The sequence below is a fragment of the Molothrus aeneus genome, chromosome 18 (genome assembly GCF_037042795.1).
Source record: "Molothrus aeneus isolate 106 chromosome 18, BPBGC_Maene_1.0, whole genome shotgun sequence".
Lineage (NCBI taxonomy): Eukaryota > Metazoa > Chordata > Aves > Passeriformes > Icteridae > Molothrus > Molothrus aeneus.
In genome coordinates, this window is record NC_089663.1 from 7,427,970 (window position 1) to 7,455,896 (window position 27,927).

At 46.6% G+C, this 27,927-nt stretch overlaps 1 protein-coding gene across 15 annotated transcripts in view; it reads right to left on the reverse strand.

Annotated features, from left to right (window-relative positions):
• FBRSL1 (fibrosin like 1) overlaps positions 1-27,927 on the reverse strand; it is a 502,157-nt gene that overhangs the window by 78,651 nt on the left and 395,579 nt on the right. For 11 of the 15 annotated variants that reach the window (XM_066562557.1, XM_066562565.1, XM_066562564.1 and 8 more), the window contains one exon: positions 15,113-15,166. The exons of the other annotated variants lie outside the window; for them this stretch is intronic. In XM_066562557.1, the coding sequence (XP_066418654.1) occupies positions 15,113-15,166 (54 nt within the window). The remainder of the gene's footprint in view (positions 1-15,112; positions 15,167-27,927) is intronic. 15 annotated transcript variants of the gene reach the window in all.

Here is a 27,927-nt window from a genome sequence, read left to right on the forward strand (position 1 = left end):
ACTGATGATGGTTATGATTTAGCACTACCTCATGAGGGGTTTACAGCCTCATACAGGTTTGGCAGTTGTCACTTCACCACTGAGAAACTCCATTTGGGACACTGTATGTCCCTTCAACAGACCTGGTGGTAATAGTTTGCAAGCTTCAGCCTACCCCACAAGCTCTGCATGAGGAAAAGAAATCCTCTCCTCCTGAACCTCTTGCTCAAATGACAGTAATTAGGGAATCTCATCACTCTAGACCTGGGGAGGGAGGGGATGTTCACGGTAATTGGAGACATTATATGAAGCCACACTGTGCTTATAAAAAAAAGAAGAGTAAAACCACACACAGAGAAAACCAGCCCCCTTCTCCCAACCTGGCTGGCATTTCCTGAATAAACTGCCTTTTTCCAGGCACATCGTTTGCTTTTTAATACTGGAGACTACTGGAAGGACTCCTGCAGCCCGATTAAGTGTAATGCAGTGTAAAAAAATAGGAAGGAGGGGGAAAACCCTTGGAAAGGCAATCGAAGTGAAAAATCTATCAACAGCACGGGGGCTCCAGCGGAGCCAGGAGTCCTGCTCTGAACACGCTCTGACTTCCCAGTCGTTTGCTCTGCCGGACACTCCGGGGACCCCAGCACAGCAAACTACAATTTCTAGTAAATATATCCCAGGGACACAATTAGTTTTTCAGCTGGGGGCATGATAAATTGGTCATGCATAATTCAAGGCCAGCACAGGCTGAGTATAAACTGCTCGGTGGCAGCTTCCAGCTCCCTGACAGGAGAATGCAAATGTGCTGCTGCCTGCACCTCCCTGCCTGCTCCCCTGCCCAAAGACCACTCCAGCCCTTCCTCCTGTGCATCTCTGGGTGATTTTAATTTCACAGCCATGTATCCATCACTGTCCACTGGCCTTTTGGGACCCAATGCACATTGTTATCACAACAAATACCACTCTCTGCTCGACCTACTCTGTTTTTTCCATATGCAGACACAAGAGAATGGTTTTGGCACAGAAAGAGGCCGAGGGACTGTGTGGTCTATTGTCAGCATTAGATGGCCTGGGGCAAGTAATTTCCAATCTGCTTCAGTGTTCCCATCTACACAATGGAGATAATTCCAACCACGCAACTGCAGAGTTAGCGAGACACGCTCAGTTTGGAGGCTGATAAAGGTCTGAGAGATCCTCAGGATGTGCAGCCTCACAAACAACAGTGTCAAGTTTGCTGAGCTTATTTTAGGTATCAAAATAAATACATCTGCCCGCTCAAAGCAGGAGAACTCACTGCTTCACAGAAGCTGGCTTAGTGATACATGAAGTGAAAACTCCAAAGAAACTTTGGGAGGCCTTCAAAATGATGTCCTCAAGTTTCTCAGTGCATTCCAGTACACACTGGAAAATTCTGCTAGAAAAATCATTACACACACATTCTCAGATACAGCCATGTAGCTGAAGGCTGACAGACACATTTCACCAGCTGCAGTTTTCCTATCTACCAAAATCACGAAACCCCTTCTCTGGATCCATTGCCATTTTCTGGCATTTTAAGTCCAGCTTGTGGAAAATATTCTCAAAAAGCAGGGCTGAAATGGAACAGGGCATTAATAAAGAAATATTTTGTTTAATTTTGGCTGTGTATCTGCAGATACAAAAGCCCTTTAGTTCCATGGTCAGTTGCACATACCCAAAGAGGTGAGTTTGATTTACCTAACAGTGAAAATAATCCAGGTTTCTCTGTTTATGTCAACAGAAACACTCTTTGGGTTTTTTTTCTGAGCATGACTCTCCTGCATAGAGCTGGAATTTCCTTGAATGAGATGAAATAAAATCCAAGCAGAGACACAGAGGGTACAAATCCATGGAGCACAGGTATTAACCATGGTTAAGACTGAACATCCTCATTAACTTCAGCCACACTATTCTGCCACACTATTCTATTGAGTCCAGGAAAAAACCCAAACAGTAACAGTAAGGATACTTTTTTCTTCCAATTTATTTTTAAACAAGCACTTCTTACCCAAGGAGCCAGGACCCTTTTGGCAAGATCACCACAGAGGAAATCTCAGCGCTCAGTTCACTGCAGCCCTGCTTTGAAAGGGCCAATGCCCTCTGTCATGCTCTTGTAACAGATGCTCTCCGAGCTCTTGTGGCCAAGCAACATGCCACCTTCTGACATCCTTCGTGGAGAAGGTAAGAAGTCTAATGCAGCTCAATATTTCACTCAGTTTTCCCCTGCCTAACTAAACCAGTGTGCAGCTGTGTGCGCATATACACACATAATTATCTGAAAAGCTATCACAAAAGTAAGTAGGCCAGACTAAATTTCATTTTGGACTAGATAAACTAAATTAGTGCTTCAGAAATAAAGCACATATTTAACTGAACTTCCAGAATTTTGTATGACTCAGCAAGTCTGTCTTGTGTGGACACCTTCACCCCAGAGAGAGATCCTTCAATGGCAAACCATTTATGAGGCTGAATTACATGGACAAGGGTGGTGGTGCTCCTGAGGCTGAGACATTTGCAGGACTGAATCTGAAGACTGGATTTTGGTCCCAGAAGTTTTTTTAGTCACTAAGAAGATGAAGCTCTGACAGTTTCTGATGTTTGCCAGCAGACTTTTGAGGAGCTGGTGAGTGCAACAGTTTCACCAACAATTTCAAGTGATGCCAAACTAAATTCTGGGCTGGAGCATAAACCATTACAGAGCAGGAGCTGAGGGTGAACTGAAGGATCAAATCACTCACTCTTGGTAAGAATAACACTTCCTGTAAGACACCAAGCCCCTTCCTTTCCCAATTAAACAAAAAAATATACAAACCTTTTAAAATTTAAATAGTGTTTCAAAGGTCAGCTCTGTTCACATCAGCCCACAGGGATTACATTAAAAAAAAACTCCACTATGAACAAAATTTTTTTACTCAGTGAAAACAGCAGGAACAAAATAGTGCTAATGAGGATTGTTCTTTTCACACACATAAAAATCTTCTCCATCAAAATTTCCCGGCACACATGGCACAATACTTGTTGTCCCAGCTAAAAGGGCTGTCCATCTCACAGCAATTCATAGAAACACAGAATGGTTTGAGTTGGAAGGGGCTTGAAAGCCCATTTAATTCCAACCCCTTTGCCATGGGCAGGGACATCTTCCACTAGACCACACTGCTCGAAGCCCCATCCAGCCTGGCCTTGAGCACACTTAATTCCACCTGCAGAAAAAATGTGTGCTCTCAGCAAGGTAAAAAGAGGAAAGAGGAAGCTTCGAGATGCCACAGCAACACAACACTCCTCTGGGATAACCACTGCAGAAGACTGTCCATAAATATGGTGATGCAGGGAGAAGCAATACCTGTGTAGTCACCATCCTGCAGACAGAATTCTGCATTTCATTTACACAGCTCATATCTACAACACACAGTAAGCGGAGCCTCCCAGGCATTTACAAGGCTAGAAAATTAAAACTGCAGTTTGGTCCGAAATACTAAAAAACCCTTGGTAGTTTCGTGGAGCCAAGAGCCTCTGAGAGAGGCTGAACCAGCAATTCCCTCCTGAGCTTCCACTGGAAAAAGATTAGAAGAACATTACATATAATATACTCATATGCTTTGTTTTGCTTGCTTTTTGTTTTGCCTTTTAAGAAACTTCCCCTCCAGAATATTAAAAGTAACAAATTTTAAAATTTTTTTAACAAACACTAACCTCAGATCATTAGCCAACCTGGCAACAGACCAGAGAAAATTTATAGCCGACGTGCAACATCAGCTTTCATCCAGAAATGCTAATTTCAGTAAAATGAATAGTGTGTGGGCTTTTCATACTGCTTTGCATTTGGCTCCTCACAGCCCTGTTTAAAGCCTGGGAACCGGCCATATAGTTAAACTGCACAGATGTTCAACAATCTGTACTTGTGTTAATTACCCTAATGTGAGCAGAAACTCAACAGATCCCTGCTAATGAAGGAGAAAGTTTTCCAGTGTGACTACCGTATGTTTCATTGTCACTGTATTACCAAGCTTCTCCCCCTCCTTCCCCTGCCCCCCCAGCTCCCATTCTCTGCAGCTCCTTTGCATTCACATCACCCTCCTACCTCAGCATGCATGAATTGGACCAACTAATGACTGTGTATTCGCAACATGGCAGACACCATTAGGCTGATCGGAGGTGCGGCTGCTGAATTTTAACAGGCACTTTTAAACAAGGTAAGAAAAACAGATTCATCACAGCTCCCCCATTCTCTCATCCCCACCCATCTGCCATTCTCCTGCCCTTGCCACAGCTCAGAAACACTCACGAAGTGCAAACACACTTCCCCCTCCATAAAACACGGCGGGCGTAAGGAGCAATGCAAATAGATGTTGCTGGGCAATTACTGGGGGTGGGAGCCCAGAGCCCGGTGCATCTGGGAGGCCAGGCTAACGAGGAGGAAGGCTGGCTCAGGAGGAGGAAGGCTGGCAGCTCAGCACACTCTGCCTCGGCAGAGCCCGGCGGCCGCTCCTGCCAGGGAGGGAGAGCAGCAAGGAGAAAAGGAGAATGCTCATCTGCACACAGGAGGTAAGGCAGGGCTCTAAAGGGCACGATGGGAAGGGTAAGGCAACGCTCAAGTGATCAGTGCTGCCAGTAGCAATGAGCCAATACTGCTGTGCAACTTAACCCAGCATTAAAACATACTTGACCTCCGAAGAACTGCCTTTCCCACTGAGGTTCTCACTTTCTCTTGCAGCATCTGTCTGCTCCGCTCCCTGCTGCCAATCATCACCTCCAGCCACCTCTCTCTAAGCAATCTGCTCAGCAAGCAGCAGGCAAAGGGGGCTGGGGAAGGGCAACTGACTTGCCCCAGTACGCCCCAGGTGACCTCTGAATGATACCAGGCCTGGCCTGAGCCAGGGTTCACATCTCCCAGGTGCCACCACTTCACAGCCGGGCCAGCCTGCACCAGCAAATTGTATTACAATGACCCCCATGGGAACAAATGTACTCGCCGTGCTTGACTTGACTGGCAGACTCCCACCACAGAGGGAGGGGGGCAGGCAGTCAACTTTGCTCATTTATTAGATCCACCCTGCTAGGTCAGCCCCTTTGTTGTTCACACAGCCAACAACTGCAAACTCAGAGATGGGGCAGCAGCTGCCATCCAGAGAGCTCAGCATGTTTCACCCACACTGTTCCACCCCTCTGCTCAGGACTGGGCACTCGCTGCCAGCTCTCCACCCAACAAAGCTCGAGCTCCCTCTCAAAAACCTTCTTCTTCGTGAATTGAGGAGACTGAGGAGAAACGGCACACAAAAAGGTGGGGAGGGGATCCAGCACAACCCAGAGAGAGGTGAAAATTATTTAGAGAGCACTTGGCTCTTTTCTCCTACCTCTTCATCATTAGCACTGGAAGCAACACAGCTGTCTAATGGCAACTTCAGACACCCATGGGCCAGCAAAGCGACATTTTCCACACTTAAATAACACTGAGCTGATTTAATTACTGCACTTAATAGTAACAAAAGATGTCTCAATTTAATCTTCAAATGGCCCTCCAAGATCAAAACACAGCTGGCTGGATAACAAGATGGCCTAGGCCAGCAAACAAGTAGGTCCAATTTGTTCAAGAGCTGCATCCACTCCTGGGTATGAAAGGCCAAGGAACACTTGTGTGTCGAACGAATCAAAGGCAGCAGCGCTCCCATCGCCCCCTCCCTCCCTCCCTCCCGACTTTGTTATAGAGGGGAAAAATAAAAAGGCAGCTGATTCACGGGCAAAGAAATGCAACATGATAAAAGAAAAATGATTATGTTTGGGAGAGAAAGAAAAGAAGTAAGAATCAAGATTTAACAGGTTTTGCTTTTATAATCCTTCAAGATGATTAGGAATGAATGAATCAGATTAAAATCACATGGAGACAAAGGGAGGTCTCTAACTCTTTTGTTTTTCTTTCCATACTGGACAGAAGGAGATGGCTCATTACGGAAAGCCCTCAAGACACAGCTACAAGGTTGAGGAACAACCAAGCTTCTTTTTTGAGCAAGAAAAGTAGGGAAAAATTAACCATTTTCTTTAACATAACTTCTAATATTCTCTGATTGTCCACATTGGGCTGTGATTGTTACTTTTTGCAAACTATTCTAAGAAATGTCCCTCTCTTGAGCAGCTTTCAATGCATACTCCTGCTGACACAAGGGCCAGGCCTCTCCAGGCACCTTCCAGAAATGTTCAAGCTTTTGCACGTTCCATTACAGCTAAACACAGAAAGGTTACAGCCAATCTTTCTGCCACTGCAACATTTCTGTGATCCTGAGTGGCAGGGAAGTCTAAGTAAGCTCTTATCAGATACGTGGGATGTAGCTTTCCAACTCCCCCTTCCAGCAACAACAGCTCACATTTTGGACCTAATTTTACTAGCATAAATTAAAAACAAGTTCACTATAAACCAGGTTGTTGAGCTTTGTGGGGTTACTCTGGATGAACAAAAGTCTGTGGGATATTGCTGCTGAAAGCTCAGAAAGTTTCCTCTAGTAATTTTTCCTTAACTTTTTCTCTTGATGGAGAATTACGATGAGGCAACTGAAGTGTAACAATTTTCTTGGAGCCCTGGATCAAGTTTCTGGGGAATATGGTTTCTTTGGGTTTTGGTTTTCATTAAATACGGAGTTTATTTCATCAACAGCAGTTCTTGAGCAACAGATGTTGTCATTGGCCACTGCACCATGAATGTGGAAGATGGGGGATATGGGGAAATTCCCTCTAACTCTGGTAACCCCCCCCTCCTCTCCCTGGACTGTGACATGACACAGGAAGATAATGCCCATATGTACAACAATCAGAGCCAGACAAACCACTGGTTTGCTCAAATACCCTGGCAGGGATGAGACATCTGATCAGTCACTGAAGTAGTAGGGGCTGGGAGAGGTCCTGTGGCCCTGTCTCCTCCTCAACAGGGCTAAATCTATGTTCAATCAGGTTTTAAAGGGCCCGGGTTATCTGAGTCTCCATGCAAATTTCAGACTAATTCCCTCATTGTTTATTTAAGTACCTTTCTTTCCCAGTGACTTTGACCCTGGACAGCCCTGTATTTTTAAAACCCCATTATTTTGCAATAAACTGCTGAAGAAACACTCATTGCTTCAATTTACAACCTCCCTACTGATCTGTGTTCAAGCTCAGGTACCAAACCTTCATATTTCAAACTAGCTGGGTTCAGACACCTGAATGCCAAGTACGAGTAAAATTTCTCATCTCTCTGCCCAATTGGTTTCATTTAAGCATGACTGAACCTCATCTTAAAGCCACTTTCCCAATCAGTTTAAGTTCTAGATCAGTAACAAGAGATCTCAAGGAGGCACTCGCTGCTGAAGCTTGGGCAATTGCATGCTTCCAGTTTGCATGTTTGTTTAAGTAAGTGACAAAGATGGAGGGACCAAAAGCAATTCCCTTAACTAGAATTCACGAGTGCAACCAAGTAGAAAATCTCCTGCCTGCCCGTGAGGAGGGAGTCAGAGTTTCTCAAAGGCTGAAAGACGGCTCCGCTCAATGCCCGGCACAAAGCGCCGAGCGCGGAATCCCGACCCCGCTGGAGTCCGCAGCAGAATTCCCAGAGATTTCCTCAGGGCCAGGATGTTCAAACCTGTTCAGACAATTCACAAACCACCATTTCAAGGGCACACCTTCGCACGAGATTCCCAAGGGCCTTTTGAGTTTTGACTTAAATGCTTGGATTATTTTTACAATTCCAGTTATGGGTTCTTTGTTCGCAGGGAGTTAAGCAATACAAAGAACACAGCGAGAGAACAATGAAGGCATTACCATGCATGATTTGTCTTAAAAAAAAATTCTTCTTCTTTTCATGAAGTTATAGATCCAATTTCAGTCTTTATTATCACTTTGCCATGTGAGAAAGTGGTTCTTAATTTTAATAAAGGAAGGGAGCTTCATATTTCAACAAGAGCTTAAATGCTTCCTGCAATACAGGAGGTGGAAAGCTCTTTTGCTAACAGTTACCGCAGGCCAGATTTATGGAGGGAAAGGGAAATAATCTGCCTACACCAAGTAAATAAACCCTGTCTAGGACATACCTAACAGTGGGCAGTAGCCCAAAGACATCTTGTCCGATGAGATCATTTCTGCCCCCTCCATTTTAAGGGAAATTAAGAGCTTGCTCTGCCAAGCACATATTAACATTTCACTTATCACTAAACTCGGGGTCCAGGCAAGCACATATGCTACTGAAGTCTGTGGTGCACGACTGGACTGATAAAAATCTTTCCACCATGTTAACCCATCTGGAGAAAGAACCATATATGCAACTTTCACTGAGATTACTAGATAATTATCTCCCTCAAATCTACTTTGCCCTTAGAAAGGAGTCTGTAGTATATCTAAGGAGGTTCTCATCTAAAACTTAAATACACTCTATTTCATGTGAAGAATGACAAGTTTAACCCAATTCACAAAAGTAAATGCCCCAATTCACAAAGGCTCGTGTAGTTTATCTTTGAAAAATTGCTAGTTGTGGCCCACTGTTCCACTGCATGCTACCATAGCAATTTTAAATCAGAAATGCTAGTTGGCTTTGGCCAGCCAAACCTTCAGAGCTATTCCAGTTTGAAATCTACTATGGAAATTTCTTTCTCCCCAAACATGATCAATAGCCCAATTATTTTACAACCTTTCCCATCAGACCCTGTCTATGTTAGCACTGGAGCCATAATATCAAAATCTGTCTTTAAATATGGTCCTCACTGGTAAAAAGTAAATATAGGTTTGCAAAATAGTTTTAAAATTTTGTTCCATCTCTGTTCTGGTGCAGGAAATGAAGCCAGTTGTAACCTCAGCACCAAGAATCTGGTTTAAACACAGCCCATGCTGGAAGTGAAATAAAAATTTGATGCAACACACGTTACTTAGATGATCTATGACACAACTTGGGCTGTGACCAAAAGACCTGACCTGGGCTGCAGCTGCACGTTCATACAAACAAACAGGACTGTGGACAGTGCCACTACTCTCATTTTCCACTTGAGAATCTCAAGATGCACAGCCAGGTGAGGTGCCTTGCCCATCAAGGGCATGCTGGAGAGGAGCACACAGAATATGGGTGGGTGACCTGGCCATTGGGACACATGACCTGGCTGCTTTCCATACTGCATCAGCACAGAGGGGCAATATGGTATTTGTTGCATGTGTTATTCATTGTTATTAATTCCACACTCTGAATCTCTATACAAGGGGAAAAAAATCCCTAGGAAACTGATAGCCATGTAAGGAACACAGTCCTACTGAGAGAGGACTAAGAAGAAAGTCAGTAAGACACCTACTAGCAAATTTCAAGCCAGAGCCAAAGAGAAATGGGGAAAAAGCAGCAGCAAATAGCAGTTTTATCTTCCAACTTGCTTGCATACAACTCCCAGCAAAGGGATTGAGCTGTGATAAAAAGGGCTGTGAGATACCAAAGGGAGATATGGTGGTTTTAGGATTCTTTTGAGGTAGCTGAGTACAAAATCCCTGCCCCTTCTTCTCCTGGGGCCATTCATCTTCCCCAGGTGATGGAAAGCCAGTCTCCCAGCAGGTGGGCCTGCTCTCGAAGACCTTAATGCTTAATTGCCACAAATCAATTCCAACCTTGATGCTCAGGCTGCTGCTACCCCATCCCCATTTCCACCCCTTTCTCCTCACACTCACTGCAGCCTGGGATCCTCTCATGTTACTAAATCCACCTTTGGACACAGCACCCAGGAAAAGCAAAGCTCCAGACACTGCTGACTGTGGCCAGTGCCATGAGCTGACCTTACACAAGAACAGCCTCAAAAAAAAATTCATCTCTGTGTCCCTGTGCACGTGTGCACACACACATGCCTTCTATTTTATTTTTTTGTTCAACTGGAATTAATCAGGAATGATAAACACTGTTTGTTTCCTGAAAGCAGCAGTGGGGGGATGAAATATGCCTCTTAAGCTTATCAGCTTCAGCGCCACTGAAGAGAAAGCTGGCTTCTAAGCCCAGGGATAATGGGCTGTCCTTTCAGGAAGGTATCAGAGGTCTCAGGAGAGGGAGACAGCACAATGGTGTGACCTTCAGCTAATAAAGCCCACCCTAGAGTCCAAAGAAGCTTGGGGAATATTGACAAAAGTTCATATTTACAACAGCCTGGACCCTTTCCAGATACCATTACCAGTCTAGAGAGCTGCAGCCTCTGTATGTACACTCACACAGGCTTTTATTCTGCCTCCTCCTTTCTTTCTTTGTTCCCATGCTGGCAAAAAAAAAAAAAAAATTAGACAGAAAATGGCAATTCTTCTGCTAATAAGGATCCAGCAGCATCCTTTTCAATAAAGAGAGCTATTTAAAATTTCATTTTCAACCTCAGCCCTACCCCTCTACTTGAAGGAAACTTAAGGCCTCTTGCAAGGATTCTTGGTGCATCATCGTGCTCATCAGGAAGAAAGCATATGTGTTTTTGTGGAAAATCTGCTGATTTATTTATAATTCTTTAAACAAAAAGGCAGCCAACATATTGTAAAATGAGAATGTTGTAGGGTTTTTCTTCAAATAGGCACTGGCAATCAATGCAGCCCGTCAGGAATACATGCCCAAAGCATTTTCAGGCAGAAACTGATCCCCCCCAGTCTGCCTTGTGGTTGGCAAAATGACGTTCAGCCCATAACTAGAGTGCACAGGCATGACTGGAATACAAATAACAATAATATTTTTAAAATTGTTCATACAGTGAAAAAAGCCCATTTCAAAACATAAAAACTGTTTGAAGCTGGAGTTTCATTTTTCTGCCTCCTAAAATAGTTCCAAAACAAATATATATAAAAAAAAAGTTTTGGAGGAAATCTGTTTTCAAGGGTAATTTCACTGAAATCAATATTAAATCTCAAAACATTTAATGGAAATAACATGTTCAGTGACAGAACTATTTTCACCGCACTTTCCAGTCCAGCTATATGCCAGGCTGCCATTTTTATTTATCTGCTTCGTAATTCATCTTTGCCATCTTGAAACTGATCCTGCTAGGGATCAAAAGGGATCCAAGAACTGGAACAGGTCAGAATTTACCCCAACAACATCTTCTAAAAGATGCCTCTGTATCGTGGTGGTCTCGTTTGCCATGCCAGTATTTGAGAGGCAGGAAGAGGGCTGAACAAACATCTGTGAAGACCACACACTTCTCACTTTTGCAGCTTTTTTTCCCCCAGTGAAGAACACGCTTCCACCAAGTGCTACAGTTACATCAGCTACACAGGCTCACAAGCAGTTTTCCAATTTCCTAGAGTTATAGCCCAAGCAGGCATTTTATCCTTTCTCCTTAATCCCATCCAAGCATATTTGCTATCAGGAGAGTTCAGGTGATGGATTGCAGCCTGTCTGAATCCAAAGTAGTCAAATTAGCTATTAATGTTGTGCTTAATGTGCTCACACAAACAAGGTCATTGGTTGCATCGAGACTAATAGAAGATGACACACATTGGGACTGCACAGCCCAGGGGACTGCAAACAGGATGAAAAAGTCTTTGGTTTATTGCCACTACTTCAAAATCAAGCCTGATGGTACAGACATCCTACCCATGCTCAGCTGGGATCCACTCACAGCACAAACCCAGGGGAGGAGCACTCAAGTCCTCCATCACCTCAGACAGAGGTCTATTGGCTCAACTGCAGCCACATTTTGATCCCTGTCAATATTAACCATGCTTCCTCCTGGCCCCCAAACACTGCTCCAAATTACATTCATCCTGCCTCTTGAGATGAGCTAACAAAATCCATCAGCAGCAAGCAACACTGAACTCAGGAAGTGGTGTAACAAATCCAAAGAAAAGCAGAAAGAGTTAGTAGTGCCATCAAAAAGATGAAGCCATGTTCATCTTGGAAAAATACCACTTAATTCACCTGTGGGGAAATACTTCTCAGGACAAGTAGGAAAAGTGAAAGGTATTGGGTCCTCCAACAGGAACCTGGAGCCCACTAGGGCAAAATACCCATTACCAGCCCACCTGAGGGCACAGGGATACAGAGAAGACTGCTCAAGCAAAGTAAAACACCATTTTCTATGAACAAGAGAAGGTGCTACACAGGATAACATGAAACATTGGAAGCAGTTTCAATTTCTCTACACACTGTTTCAAGGATGAGAGGTGACATCTCCTGGCTGCCACCAGAGCCCTCTCTGAGGGCTTTTCATTGCCTAAACCTCTACACCAGCACTGTTTTAATAACTATAACAGTGAGTTCCTATTGAGAAGCTCCAGAAACAACTATGTCTGGTAGTAATCTTATACCTGTTTTCCATGGCAGAACCCCCTGGCTCTCAGGAAACCATGGAATATTAAGTGTATCCCAGAGAAACAGGCAGGTCCAGGACACGTCTTCTGCTGCAGTGGATGGGCAACTGCTCTGAACTGCTGCCCCCTCTACTTCCAAACCACAAACACTCAGAAAATGCCTCGCTTTTAGGGTACAATTTTAACAATGAATATTGGAGTTATAAGGCTGAAAAAGCAAGCTCCATTCTGAGAGGGTGTAATAATCCCACCTGTGGCTGTTCCCAGCACACTCTCCCGCAGCCTACCTTGAAGCACAAAAATGGGAAGCATAAATGGCCTGCTTGTGGTGTTACATTATATGGCACAAGGCTTTGTCTTGGAGTGAAGAGATCAAAGACAAAAAAAGAAAAAAATCAGGGCTTGAAACTGCAAAGAATTAAGCCTTAATACCAGCCAAGCTGGCGACTGGATCTCAGAAGCCTGCTTCCCTCTGAATTTCTCCTTGCTGTTGTGACGTGCTCACACTGAAAATTTTCCCCCGAGCAACTGCCTGACTAAAATACAGCACACCCTTACCATAAAGCCCTTTGTTAAAACATCTTTGCCATAAAGCTGCAAAACCTTGGCTCCCAAGTACATTAAATCGTTATAAACCTGCCTTCGTTTTAACCGCGCAGTATTTCAAAACACAAAGCGCTTCTTCTGAGAGACAGCACTTTAATGAGGAGAGGGGTAAAATATATAAACCAAACCTCATTATAGCATAATTTCCAGGAGACAAGCATGCTGTTATAAAAGGAATCCATGGCAATAGCATTTCACATAGCTTGAAGATTTAATACTTTTAAACAGCCACCGCTACTTTCAGCCTTTGGTGCTGTTTTGTTTTGAATGTAAGAGAAACAACCAAAATTATGGGTCCACTGTCAGCTATGTATTTTATATTCTGTAAATTGTTGCAAATGGTGGATTCAACTCTAAGGCACGCTCAAAAAATGTAACGGAGTCAGTAAGAGACTCACTACAAGTTACTGTGTATACTTTTTCCTTTAAACTTCTGCATTCTTAAAGGTTGCTGCTTTAAACACCATGATGCAGCATGGACAGGGTAAATTACCCAAACCAGATCCAATCCATACTGGATTGAAAGTACTTATAATGACACAGTTTGTTCATGTGTAACAGTGAAGCCAAGAAACCTATAACACTACAAGAAAAATCTGGAGTATTAACAGACAAATGAAAGTAATGGATATAACGCCATTTAATACCACCTGTCAGATAAATCAGGGTAACTGGCACATCAAAGGGACTGCAATTAGTTTCCAAAAATGAGAATACTCATTTTTCTTTAAATCTGAAACTTGATTGCTTTCTACAAAATGACAAGTGGATCAGCCTCCCCCAGCCAACGAGAAAAATGTTACTGGAGAAAACTGTTCTTCCTAAGAACAAATTATCTATCAAAGGAGCCTCCTGAATTACACTGGTCTACAAGGCTTTTAAACTTAATCTAATAAGAATTGCCATTATTGATTACAGTTCTTCCACATTAGTCTTCCAGTTGTAACTTCTGAAATGAAAGCTTAGCAATGATTAGGTGTTTACTACAGTCAGTAGAGGAAAATAGTGAAGAAAAAGATGACCTTAAAGGCCACCAAAGGAACAATGTACCTTTTTTTTCTCTTTTTTTTTGAGAGAAGGAAAATAAAACAAGCAAAAAAACCCAACCCCCGCCCCCCAAATAATCCCATCCCAAACCCAACAACAAGCAAGGGGAGATGCACTTCATGGCAGCTTTGACTTAAAGCACATGTAACATTGATTGATGGATACTGAAAGCAGAGACACCTGTGGAAAATTAAACCCAAGCAAGCATCAAAATTGGGACAGGTTTTTTATGTTTCTTGGTCCTACTTTAGAAAACTACGCAAGAAGGATCAGAATTTCAGGCAATGATAATTCTAGCTACTGTCACAGATCTGGGTCAACAGCAGGGTAAAAGCTGACCTGTAATTGATGCCTATAACCTGGTTAGGATAAGCATTTCCTCTTATCTCTCTGCTGCGGCTTATGACAAATGATATTCTGGACTGAAGGGTGCTTATGCTCCCTGATTACCAGCAGGTTCAACACTTACTACATGGCTACAGAGATGGAGTGGCACTTCTGACTGCAGTTCTCAGAGAGGCATCTGAGCAGAACACAACACACCAGCCCTTTTCCTAAATCCAACATCCATGATTTTGCCATTGAAGTCCTGTTTCCAAGGTACTTTTTATAATTTTTACTGATGTGACTCTTGTTTCCAGGTTTAGAGCAAAAGGATAATATATTCCTCCTTCACCATCACCACTCTCTTGTAAATCACAAGAGATGTTTGCAGCTCTTACCAACTTTAGCACGGGAGAAGACAGCAGGCTGGACAAGTCTGAGGCAGCATGTCAGCACACAAATGATAACAGGATGTCTGGTGTTAAGGTAACCCAGCCTAGCACGTGCCTTTCCTTAGCTCAACTTTAATATTTTTCTGCTTGGCTGTGCAACTGAACCTCGAGGAAGAAGACAGCTGCAAGCAACTGCACATGCTACTTCTGTTTTACAACCTTCCCACTTCCTCTATTAATAGCTGAGGGTTTGGGGTGCTAGAAACAAGAAGACTTATCACAAATGTGCAATGAGACCCTGAGCTAACAGGTTAGCTGACATGGAACTGTTAACAGTGAATTGGCTTGGAGACAGTGGGGGGAAAAAAAAAGAGGGAGAAAAAAAAGGGAGACAGAGTGAGAGAGACAGAGACAGCAACCAATTCAGCTGCAAGAAATCAAGCTAAATCAGTCCCAAGTGCCCATGTTGGAGAGACTTGATCTCATACCTTGCTTGTTATCAAGGCACTCCTGATACGAGTCAGCTCCAGTTCCGTTGCGGTCTACAGACAAAACAAAAAGTTTCATTCATATCAAACATAAATATCAGAAACTTCTCAAATGGCAGCCCTGCTGGAGCAACACGTTAGGTGCAAACAGCGCTACTGCCTTCGGAGGCCACGCTGCTTGGCTGACAGAACCTGTGAGTGGTCACAGACAAGGTACAACAGACTGACACCAACCCACTGGGAGGAACTCATTTCAGTCCTGGGCAGGAGGTGCTCCCAGCCCTGCCCGTCAGTCTCCACACTGCTGGTGCCAAGGGGAGGGTGCTCTGAGCTCCTTAAGCACATGGAGGATGGAATACTTGGAGTTAAATCCATCATTGCACTATAGACCCTATGAAAGCACTGGTTTGAACCAGCAGAACTCAAACTACAGTCTGGAACAGACTTCTCTGTGGCTGGTGGTGCTGTGGTCCTTTTTGGGTTTTGGCTGCTACGTCATATTAAAGGCAGCTGAAGATACATGCTTTCCAAGCATTACTGTTCCATGGATGCAATGTTACTGTAGGTGCCACTGGGGTTATCTGACCCAGCAGCAGCAGGGGAGCTGGTCTGTGCTGTGAAAATGGAGAGAAGCTAAGACTCTTGTACACATGTGTGCCCCACACAGAGAAGAAAACAGACAGCTCCCAAAGACAAGTGTGGTCACACGTGGCCTCTCACATCCAGCATGGGTATCACCTAACAAAACTCTTTATCTGCATCAGAGGTGCAGTTGGATCTCAGCACCTGTGTGTTAAAATGGTTTCACCTGCAGTTTAGCAGAATCAGATTACAACGTGGTTTGAACCTTAAATGCAAACCAAAGAATTTTCCAGCTCAGCTCTGCTCCTGCTTTACAATTCAGTTTCAACCACAAAAAATGCCTGGATGGTCCTTCAAAAAAAAAAATTTAAATACATCTGTAAACCCAGGTAAACAAATGTCCTTTCAGCAGCTTACATGCACCTTACACACTGTGTTACATATGAGGACTAAAGCCATTGAGCCATGAGGTGTTTGCACAACCTCAAAAAGTGAGGTTTCCTACATCACACATCTAAGAATGCACCTGGTGCTAAAATCAGTCCTGAGTGTAACTACCAAACCATTGGATCAGGTCACCCATGGCACATACTCCTACTATAGCACCCCCAATGGCACTGGAGACAGCTCCTCTGCTAGAACAGATCCATGAGGTGATCACAACTAATGAAGGAGCCACTCCACCAGGCTGAGCTGGGTGGCCAGGCTATCCAGAGCAGTATTTCAGCACCACCATCCAGGGAACCAGCACAACAACGTGTTAATTTCTTTCTAAATATGCTGTTTAGGGCCAGAAGTTTATAAATACTGTTCATAAGAGGAAAAAAAAAAGACACTAAGGAGAACCCTGCCACCCAGGCACCTACAATCAACTGCCTTTCTGTACCTCCAACAAGCACTGGTCCCCAACTATGAGGGCTTGCTGGCACTGTGTGCCAAACACATTCCCTCATCAGCTGCCCCTCTTATCTTTGCTCAACCATCAAGTAGTGATGGCTCCTTGAAGAGGAAGAGATCCAGATCCCAGTTAAAAGGCTTCACATTCAGCAATAGTATTTAATGAACAAAGAAGCAAAAATTGAAGTTGCCCCACTGTTTGTGTTGTGTAAATCGCAGATAATAGATCTCCCTAATCCTAATGAGGCCTTCCTATTAAAATCTTTATTAGCTTTCAGTTCTGCAGATTGCCCAAAGGCTCATCAGTTTCCCTATCTCTCAGTACCAAGATCTGCTTTAACTTTTACAAATAGCTCTAAGATATTTCTCAGCTTATCAGCATTGCCAAGCAGTCTGTCTTATCATTACTATTGCAGATAAAATAAATGAGCTCACGATGATATGAATAATGGCATTTTCTGTAGGCTGGTTTCCCATTACATTTTCAACAGATTGTAAACTTAAGCACAAAAGAGAGAAAAAATAAAAAAGACAGTGTGTGTGGGGGGGGGGGGGGGAAGAGTGGCTTTTTTTCCCTTCCCATTTACCTTCAGCGCCTTAGAGCACAGGCTGCATTTTTTTAAGCTCACCTGATGAGAGCTAGTAATTAATTTTGAAAGGGAGCAGAAACACCTCAGCTCTGCTTTCTCTGAAGACCAAAACCCCAGTTACTTCTGGGATGTTTTTTCAGCTGCATTTATTGGAGAGAAGCAAGGGCTAAACCACGCTCTGCCTAATGAAGCCATCTTCATTAGTTCGCTCCTTTCCCTTGCAGCCTAGGAATACCAGTCAGATTGGGAATTGAAATCATGAAAAGCAACAGAACTGCATTTGAATTAAAAGCCTAAGCTACAAAGGTCTCCGACGGCTGCTCGGGGCTGATTAGCAGGAGGCGCGTGTGGCACCGCTGCGGCACAGAGCGAATTTCACAGCGCGCGGAAAAAGGCAAAGCATCCGTGGGAGGGAGACAGGGGAGCCAGGAGCCTCGCACGGCTCTGCCTTCCCGTGACAGGCAGCAGCGAGGTCATGGTTCTGGCAACCATTTTCTGCCTGGTCCCTGCAGCAAGCACTACAGGGTTAAACGCTTTTCCACTCCCCCCTCCACAAATTCCTCGCCCTGTCACTGTATCAAGGTTATCTATTATTGGCAGTGACAGGTGAAAATTAATCTCCTAATTATTTCTTGCTGCGTAATCTGCACTGAAGGAGTAACGTAAAAGGATTACAGTACACCCTCTACGGAAGGCTTTGCTAGAAAGCCAATCATCCAGGGAGATAGAGGGGATGTGGGAAAGAGATATTTATGATGGATTTCCAACCATTTTGAAGGCGGAATGCGCTGTAACTTTATAACCGACAGCTCTGGAGTGAGGATATTCTTGCAGGTATCTTAATAGCCTAAACACTTTTTATTGTTGATTCCTCCAGGAAAAAAAAAATCCCTAAGATTTATATCCATTATTGTCCCTGATTCTCCTCTGGAATAGCAGTTACTGCAGGAACAGCATCCATGTACAGATGTTTTTTACCCCCCACAGAAACATTATGGCAAACAATGTACCCAGACTGCTTCAACTCAATATTAAAAATCTTGCAGCTACCTTCCACAGCAATTTAAGTGTAACAGTTTTTCCACAAGAACAAAAGCTAGACTGAGTACTTGCAAAAATAAAAGCATTTTAAAAAAAATCTCATTTTGTAAGCAAGCTAGAAATATCTTTGGTAACAACACAAACAGCCACCTTGAAATGCTGGCTTCGTGTAAACTCCAGCTCTCCTCTTACCACCCACTAGAAAAGAAGGTTTATTTTTATAGTATTCAAGATCACACATTTATCTTTAACCCTTCCCATGCAGCCATATAAGGCTCAAGTGGGTGTTTTCAAAACCTATTTGTCTATGTCCATGCCAACACCATCATTCTAGTTTAAGTTTCCAAGAACAATCAATCACAGGTTATGCTCAAAATTACATTAGCTACCTTGAGAGATGCTGTCACTGCCTGTGCCTCTGAGATGGTTAATGCAGGGGTCCCTGTCTGTGAAGCCCTAACAGGACAGGCAGCAAGGAAAATCACCACTTGCAATCAAGTCCTGACACTGGAATCACTCGCACTTATCTTCCATTCCCTTGATGGCAACGGTGCAGAAACGGTTTCTACATGGTGCAGAAACATCACTAACTCCTTCATGCAAACTCTCAGTGCTCAAATCCAGCACCACGTTCTTAATTCTTGGAAAGCCAAGCCCTGACACAAACCTGGACAGTTAAGCGACACAGGTGCCCCGAGCTGGGGCAGGGTCTCGTGGCTGAGGACAGGTAAGCGACACAGGTGCCCTGAGCTGGGGCAGGGTCTCACGGCTGAGGACAGGTAAGTGACACAGGTGCTCCGAGCTGGGGCAGGGTCTCACGGCTGAGGACAGGTAAGTGACACAGGTGCTCTGAGCTGGGGCAGGGTCTCACGGCTGAGGACAGGTAAGTGACACAGGTGACACAGGTGCCCTGAGCTGAGGCAGGGTCTCACGGCTGAGGACAGGTAAGTGACACAGGTGCTCTGAGCTGGGGCAGGGTCTCACGGCTGAGGACAGGTAAGTGACACAGGTGCCCCGAGCTGGGGCAGGGTCTCACGGCTGAGGACAGGTAAGTGACACAGGTGCCCTGAGCTGGGGCAGGGTCTCACGGCTGAGGACAGGTAAGTGACACAGGTGCCCCGAGCTGGGGCAGGGTCTCACGGCTGAGGACAGGTAAGTGACACAGGTGACACAGGTGCCCCGAGCTGGCGCAGCCCCCGCGGCCGGGGCGGTGCTGGGGGCGCACCTGGGCGCAGTGCACACCCGCGGCCACACGGTGGCGCAGCCGCGCTCCGAGCGCGCCCGGCCCCGCGCGCTCCCGGCCCCGCACCTGAACCCCAAAAAACCCCAAAAACCCCAAAAACCCCCAAAACCCCCTCAAAGCCCAGGCTGCGCCCAGCTGGGACCCACCCCCGACACCCCCGGCACCGTCAGGGGTCACTGCGCCTCCACAACCCGACTACCAGAGGGGGCCGCCAAGATGGAACGCATTTGCAACTCCAGGGAGAGAAGCTGGCCGAGCCATCTGAAACACTGGTAAAATCAGCAGCACTGGAGGTTTTAAATGAGCAGCTCAAATTAGGCAAATTCCCCAGCAGTGACAGAGGTGCTAAGGTTGTTCACCTTTTCCTCTGTTGGTTTTAACACCTCTGGGCCAGCCTGTGGCTCCAGGAGCTTCCCTGGACTCCGGGCATCAACAGTGCTGGAGGGCAGGTGTGTGGAAATGGATTATTTACCTCCTGAAGGCAACTGCTACTAAAAGAGTAAGAACTCTATTTAAGTAACTTTTAACAAGGGCTTGCTTCTCCATCTGAAAGACAACTGCTAGGTGATCCTCAGGATATCACAAAGACACTGAAAATATGTGTCCAGCCACCAAGTTTTGCTGAATTCACACATCACCTATATATGTTTCTATATATTTCATTTTCATCAGCATGACGGTAAGGCAATTTGAGTTTCCCCCATTAAGGCTAGTGATTTACTTCTCCTCAGGACCTATTTTCAATAGACAAACAGAAATAATTTAACAAAGCCTAGAACAGAACATAAGCCCTTAATGGTTTACCCTTGGTGTTAAGTAAATGAGGAAATTATTCACTGGCATCTCTCATTCTGCGGATGTTTCAATCTTAGAGTTACCTAATCTCTTACACAGTAGTTATGAGAACAAAAGAAATGTGTATAGAGGCAAAGCACCCACCTACTAACATATCAGTACTACTTCTAACAAACCTGTTTCCCAGTAATATGTTTTCCTGATGGAAATCTGAAGAACAAATTCCTATCCATAGGCATTTTCCCCAAATGCTCCATCATCAACCTCATTATGCGACACAGAAATTCTCCCAAGGGATATTATGTAATGGCAATCCCTCCTTCCTCCCCCTAAGGAGTATATTTCTCATTACATCTCCTAGTAATTGATCAGTCTAGGAAATCATTTCTGGTAAAACCATATGTTTCTTTACCTAGTTTAGAATTTCCATCTTTATTCAGAAGGATAAAAAAAAACCCAAAACTTCCAGGAGATCCTAAAATTTCCTTTTCTGATGCATGATGCCAATCTTTCCTCAAACATGCTATTAAGCAAGGAGTAACACATTCTTATACCTGTCTGACCTCAGATCTTGCAAATTCATAAAGTCATTAAAATTAAGCATCTTATATTTCCTAACTTGATGATACAAATAATTTTATTTGAATGGATTTTAAAAGATTGTTTCATATTCCAGTGTATCCAGACACCATAAACCATATTGTGGTATAATTCAACATAAGGATGCAGGAAATCGTGGAATAAAAAAGAAAAAAAAAGAAAGAAAGAAAATATTTAAGGCAGAAAATGACATACACATCTGTGCTCTCCAGAAGTACCATACAGCACAGATCAGCCAGCTGAAGAATGCAGCCCTTTTCACTGCCACTTCTGTCAACATATCACCACCAAACATCCCACCAGGTTTTACTTTAAAAAGCCACAACAGCAAACACTAATATTTATACCCCTTGTTCAAAGTTAACGCTTTAAGATGGCACGTTCTTGAAAATCAGAGGAAAATAAGTATCAACTACTGCTAAGTATCTGTAGTTTGTCACTGGAACTGGAGACATACTCCAATCCCTTTTTAAACTTCAAAATACCAGAGCTACGTGTGACACTGCTATTTGATTTAGCCAGCCCAGGCCACAAGGTCCAGCAGATGACTGCATGTCCTGATAGAATAACACTGGGATATATTTTACTGCTTCATTTGTTTATGAGAACAGACTGCCCCTCTCAGATAAACAAGGCTTAAGGTTTCACTCAGAATAGCCCCCCTTCCAAATAAAATAAAATTTAAAAAAAACCCCACTGTATACTAATGAAAACTTGGTATCCAGCTAAATAAAATACTGCCTGCCTTGTCTTATAGCATTAATCTCCACTGGAAAAGAATATCAGGCATCTCAAGCTGGTGCCTTTTGGCTTTAGCACAGGGCAGTTTTAGGGAACTGCTGTCAGCAAAGAAGGAAATTCTTGAAGAGAGCATTAGGAGCCTGCCACTTGTGGGAAGTTAATGCTGTGTGTATAATTCAAGCAGCTCACCCTTGTAAGTCTGTATGTGGGGAAAATCGGATTTATACATAAACATAAACCTCTGAAGTAAATTCTGATCAGGGATGACCAAAGATTTAACTCTCTAGAAAGAAGAATGGTAAGACTCTGTTTTCCTGTAATACCTTGGCAGCCTTTTCCAGTTGAGCAAGGCTTTCTTTCAAGAATTGATAACGAAGTAAATAATTCCACTTTCTGCGGCACAAGGGAGACCAGTTAAGGACGCTCTCCAAGACCCAAAGCAATCATTCAGAACAGTACCTTACATAACAAGAAATTATCTTTGTTACAAAATTAGGTTAAAAGGACCTCAGATACTGTAACGTTACAAAAAAATCAGGACATGCCTTGAGAAGATTAGCTGCCAAGCAGCCTCCTGAGATAAATTCGCAACTTCAAGAAGATTTTACAAGCCTAGAAACCAGTTTAAATTCCAGAGAGAAAAACAAGCCTTTGCCATTTAAAAAGGTCCTTCTTTCCTTCCCTCTGCCCTCACCTTATTCCCGAGCTCTCTCTCCGAACCATCTTTAGCTAACCAGTGACCTGGAAATCTTATTTCGCCTCCCCCTTCCCTTCTCAAATTTGTCACTTTAAACATACAAGGTTTAATTTCTTAATTGGATTAAATTTTTCATTCAGGCTGAGCAGAGGGGCCCCGCAGCAGGCGCGGGGAGGGGAGCGGAGCCCGGCAGCCCCGCACCCCGCGATCCAGCCCGGCCCGCACAACCTGCCCGGCCCGGGAGCGGCGGCGATTTCTCACGCCAAAACACACAGGGGGGAAAAAAGCCCGAAGCACGACGACCATTTTCAGACTTGCTATTCCTTGCGAGTAGAGGGGCTGTGGCCGCACCGAAGGGGTTAAAGCGCCGGGCACGGATTTTTTGAGTTTGTTACCGTTTTCAACAGCCAGAAATCCCAGACCAACACCGGCCTCATCCGGCAGCCGGCTACAGCTCCAGCCAGCCAGCAACACCCGACAGAGCCAAGTCGCGATATTCCGCTCAAGGGGGACCACCGAGACACGCAGGGAGCCGCGCAGCGGGACCGCCACGGCCACCCGCGGGTGGGAGCAGCCGCGTCCGCCGGGTCACCCGCGCTGCCCCGGCTCCGGAGCTGCCGCCCGGAGAAGGCAGAGCTCCAATATTTATTATTCACCCTTCCCGCTCCCGCGAGGGTGGGAAGGGGGATGCGGTCGCACTGGAGGAATGTGAGAAATAGGGTGGGAAAAAAAAAAAAAAAAAAAAAAAAAAGGCAGCTCGGGAGCGCATCGCATCCAAGCAGCTCCGCGCTGCTGCGCCTCTTTCTTGTCTTCTGTTTTATTTAAACACACCCAGTTTCTCCCGCAAAAAAAAACCCCTCCATAATTCTGCTCCTCGGTTCGCTCCTCGGTTCGCCTCCGGGAATGGGCAACGAGCGGCTCCTGCCCCTCCGCATCCCGACCCCCGCTCGGGAGAACGCGGAGCGAACCACCCCGAGGAAGCCATCGGGGCTGGCGGAGGGCGGCAGCGCGGCCGGGAAAACCGAACCGACCTCTCCCGCTGCACCGAGAACGGCGCAGGAGGGAAAGAAGAAAAAGAGAAGCACACAGAGACCGCACGCACGGAGCCACCACCACACCGGCGGGAAGCACGGCGATTTCCTCCCCTCGGCTGACCGCAAAGCCGCCAGCTCCCCGGCTGGAAAACACTTCCCCTGCCGAGGAACGGAGCTCGGGGAGGGGACCAGAAGTCCCCGGGGGTAGAGGGGGGGGGTCCCCGGCCCGGAGGGCTCCCACCCGCCCGCCGCTACTCACCGCGCGGCGCGCAGACCATGGCGAGCCCCGCCGGCCCGCCGGGCCCCCGCGGGATGATCCTCCGGGCGCGGCCGGGCGGGCGCGGCGCGGAGCGGAGCCGCTCGGGGCCCCCCCGCAGCGGCACAACGCGGCTCCCGGCCCGGAGGTGCCCCGGGGGTCCCGCCGGCCCCCGCCTCCTCCTCCCGCCGCGCTCCTCCGCCGCTCGCTCCTTCCCTCCGCTCTTCCTGGGGCTGCAGGCACAGCGTCTCCTCGCTTTTTTTTCTTCTTTTTATTTTTCCCCCTTGGTTTTTGTTTTGTTTTTGTTTTTTTTTTCTCTCCCCCCGGTAGAACCCGAGGCTCAAAGTTTGCGCCCCCGCGCCCGCTCAGCTCCGGAGCCGCCGCGCAGACGGCGCTACGGGTCCATCACCCGCGGGGCCAAAAACACACGAAGGGGTGAAAAGCCCACAGACGCACCAAAAAAAAAGGCAAAAACCAGCAAAAAAAAAAAAAAAGCAAGCGACCCAGGCGGCGACTCCGGCCGGCATCCGAGGAGGGGAGCAGGGGAACGCTCAGCTCCGCAGGCAGCGCCAGCCCGGCCCCATCCAGGGGCTTCCCCCGGCGGCGGGTTGGTTTCTTTCTTTCTTTCTTTCTTTCTTTTCGTGGTTCACGCCTCGGTAGCCATTATTCCCAAGCATGGACGGGGAGGCACCGCGCCGAGCCCGCTCCGCTCCGCGGCGGCGGTGCCGCTCCCCGGGCGCTCCGCGGCGCGACTGCTCCGCGCGGCCGCGGCCGCCGCGCCCCGCCCCGCGCCCGCCCGCCCGCGCCGCGGGGGCCAATCCGCCCGCGAGACGCGCGGCCCCGCGCCGCGCGCGCCCGCCGCGCCCCGGCCCCGCCCCGCCCCGCCGCGGGAGCGCGCGGGACCCGCCGTCGGGGCAGCGCCGCGGGAGCGCGCGGGCGGGGGACGCGAGAGGTGCGAGAGTGAGCCCGAGTTTAGCGCGGGTGCGTGAACGGCAGCGGCCGTGAGCGTGTGCAGCAGGGCCCGCTCCGTGCCCCGCGGCTGGCTGGGCGCGCACACGAGCACAGGTGTGCAGGGGTCGTGCGGACACGGCCCGCATCCAGGTGCACGGGGTGTGTCTGCGTGTCAGGTGTGCCTGAGGCGTGTATGCAATCTGTGTGTGTGCGCCGTCCATGTGTGCACTGTAGGCGTGCACAGTCTGTGTCCGTGTGTGCACAGTCTGTGTCCGTGTGTGTGCACAGTCTGTGTCTGTGTGTGTGCAGTCTGTGTAAATGTGAACAGTCTGTGTCCGTGTGTGTGCACAGTCTGTGTCCGTGTGTGTGCACAGTCTGTGTCCGTGTGTGCACAGTCTGTGTCTGTGTGTGTGCAGTCTGTGTAAACGTGCACAGTCTGTATCCACGTGTGCAGTCTGTGTCTGTGCAGTGCGTGTGCCATGTCTGTGTGCACAGCCCGTGTGTGTGTATGTGTGTGTGCGCACAGCACTGTCTGGGTGTGTGCACAGCCTGTGTGTGTATGTGTGTGCACACAGCGCTGTCTGGGTGTGTGCATGGTGTGTGAGAGTTCTCCCTGTGTGCACACAGTCAAAGGGTGGATGAAGCATGGATGAAGCATGTCAGTACACTCTGAATGCCCCAGTGTGTGCATCCCTGGTGTGCGTGTGTGTGCACACTCCCTCCCCGCCACCAGCCTGTGGATGGGCTGAGGTTGGGCTCCTTTCCCTCTATTTTCCATGTTAGTTGCAGCCTCCTGTGTCCCTGAGATGCATTTGAACCCCCAAGGGATTTGGTTCCGGGCAGAGGGAGAAGAGAAAAAGCAAAGGAAATGTTTAATCGTGATTAACCTTCCCCATTGCAAAACAGTTGTTAGTAGGTACATTTAAAATATAATTACTATTGCCGTGATTCACAGGTGCTTTAATAAATGGTTAATCAATGGCCACAGGGCCGGCAGTCCCCGCTGCCTGACATGCCTGGTTAGCACCTGCTGCAGTAAATGTGATTCATGGGGACGGGGCCAGTCCCTGCCCTCCTCTCCCTCTCCCCGTGTGGGATGGGGGTGTCACACCCACGAGCCTCCAGCACAGCCTCTGTTCCCTCAGCCTGCACCCCACAGCCTGTTCTGCACCCCAACACCCCGCTCTGCACTGATGGCCCTCACCCAGCAGGATTTTGGGGTGTCCCCAAATGGCCCCAGCACTGCCACTGCCTCTGGGGTAGGGGAAAGGAGCTGCCCGAGCCTGGTCTTCAGCTGGCCTGCAGAAATTATCTGAAAATCTTCAGGGAGAAAGGCGGTAAACATCTGTATACTATTAAATCCATTAGATGTGTTCATTATTTTATATTGATTGGTATATCACTACACAAAGTTAATATATTATGATTATTAGTATATTGTTAAATCATTAAATACGACAGCAGACACAATAAATAATTTCCAGGGGATCTCAGCTGACATTTAGAAATTGATGGGTATGTTTTTCCCTTTGCATCCTGGCTGGCTGCAGGACTGCAGCGACGCTCTGGCTGCTCTGACTGATCTCATTCCCCAGCTTTCCTCTGCAAGTGAAGGCAGCAGAAGGAGCCTGCTCTGCCATGCCCAAGTTTGCATTTTAAAAGATGAAGCTGAATTAATACGAGCCCCAAAGAAACCTGTTGGACGAGGATATTCAAACCACTTGCGTGAAACAGGGAGCCACAAGAAGGATCCACACTGGAGGCTGTACCTCGGTGTTGCTCAGGGAGAAGAACACCCTCTTGCAACACCAACAGGATTTTCATGTGAAAACGCAAGGATGGAGCTGCCCTTGTGTCAGGAGCGCTGCCACCTGCCTCCTGCAGGTACCCACCCTGACTGGGGAGCACGAGCATCCCCAAACCCTCAGCCCAGACTGCAGGTCACGGGGGGGTGGTGGATTTATGGCACAGCTCCTCACAAAGCAGCAGATGTTGGAGAGCATGCACATCTGTATCTTTACAGCAGGGGAGCTGGATGCCAATCAGGGTTAATTCGGGATAAATTTACAAGAGCTCACAGCATGACCCAAGGTACCTCTTTATTGGCCTACTACAGGCCTGCTAAATGCATTGGCCGACTACCACACATTAAAGCCACATGAGCTTGTATGTTCAAAATGTATTTTACAGGAAGACACAGGGATAGAAGAAGGAGGAGAGCCTGTGTCACAAATGACATCCAGATGTGAAAACACTGTAAATACAAACATCAAAAGGCTCACCCCTCCACATTCTGCAAAGACAACATTGGAGAAAGGACTTGCTGCATTTAAACAAATATTCCCGGCAAGGAAGCCAAGGAGCCTGCTGTCCCTGGTGCACAGTAAACCCCCATGGATCCGAGTGGGAATTAGCCATTTGTCAAGGCAAATATGCAGCAAGTATTATGCCATCCTCTAGACAGTTCAACCTTGGATCAGGGGCAAGGAAACAGGATGGAAGGGAAGGTGTTTTGCTAAGAAGACCAGAAGTTTAAATCTAATAACTCAAATCTGAAAACTGCACTCCAGAAAGCTGTGATTATTTAGATAAAGTCTCCAGGGCTATGACATACTTCTTACTAGAATTGATACCATTCAGGGACAGGACTTAAGCCTTGCCAGTTGTATGAATAACTAAATAAACAGGTGCCTTTTTAAGCCTCATTATTTTCTGCAGTGAAGACAGAACTGGAGTGATAGCCTAGAAAATCTGGGATATCTGGTAAACCACTCAGTAACATTGTTTTAAGAAGATGTGGGGAATGAAAGGCCATTCCCTTGAAAGGGCTCTGAAGAGCTCCAAATCTCTGTTTGCATGGACCTACAGAGGAACTGGCAGTGAATCACCACCAGTGAAGGACAAGTGTTCCTGGAGCCAAGGACTCATCCCATCAGTCACCTGCCACACCATTTCCCTTCTTGCCTGCTTCTGACTGCAGTAGAACAAAATGGGGAAGAGAGGTGGTTTGAACAGCACAGAATTAACCTAAAGTAGCATCAATGGCAGGGGAAACCACTTAACACCCTTCCAGAAAGGCGGGGATTGGTGGCTAAGTGCACACAGGGTGCAATATCAGATGCTCATTTTGTGTTCTCGGTTCAGCCCTCGAATGTGCAAACCACGATGACAACATTGGGTGTTACTTGCATGAACTCTCAGAGCACCACGGCCAGGCACGGGGCTGGGGCAATGTGAAAGCCACGCTGAGATGGGGTGTATTCTTGTTTTTGCAGCTTTTCAAGATGCTATCTGAGCACCAACACCTTACACGCAGCATGAGCAGACCACACGAGGGACTCCACACTGAGCTAGTGCTGAGTGCTGGGACGCCGGGGTGTGGGGCCAG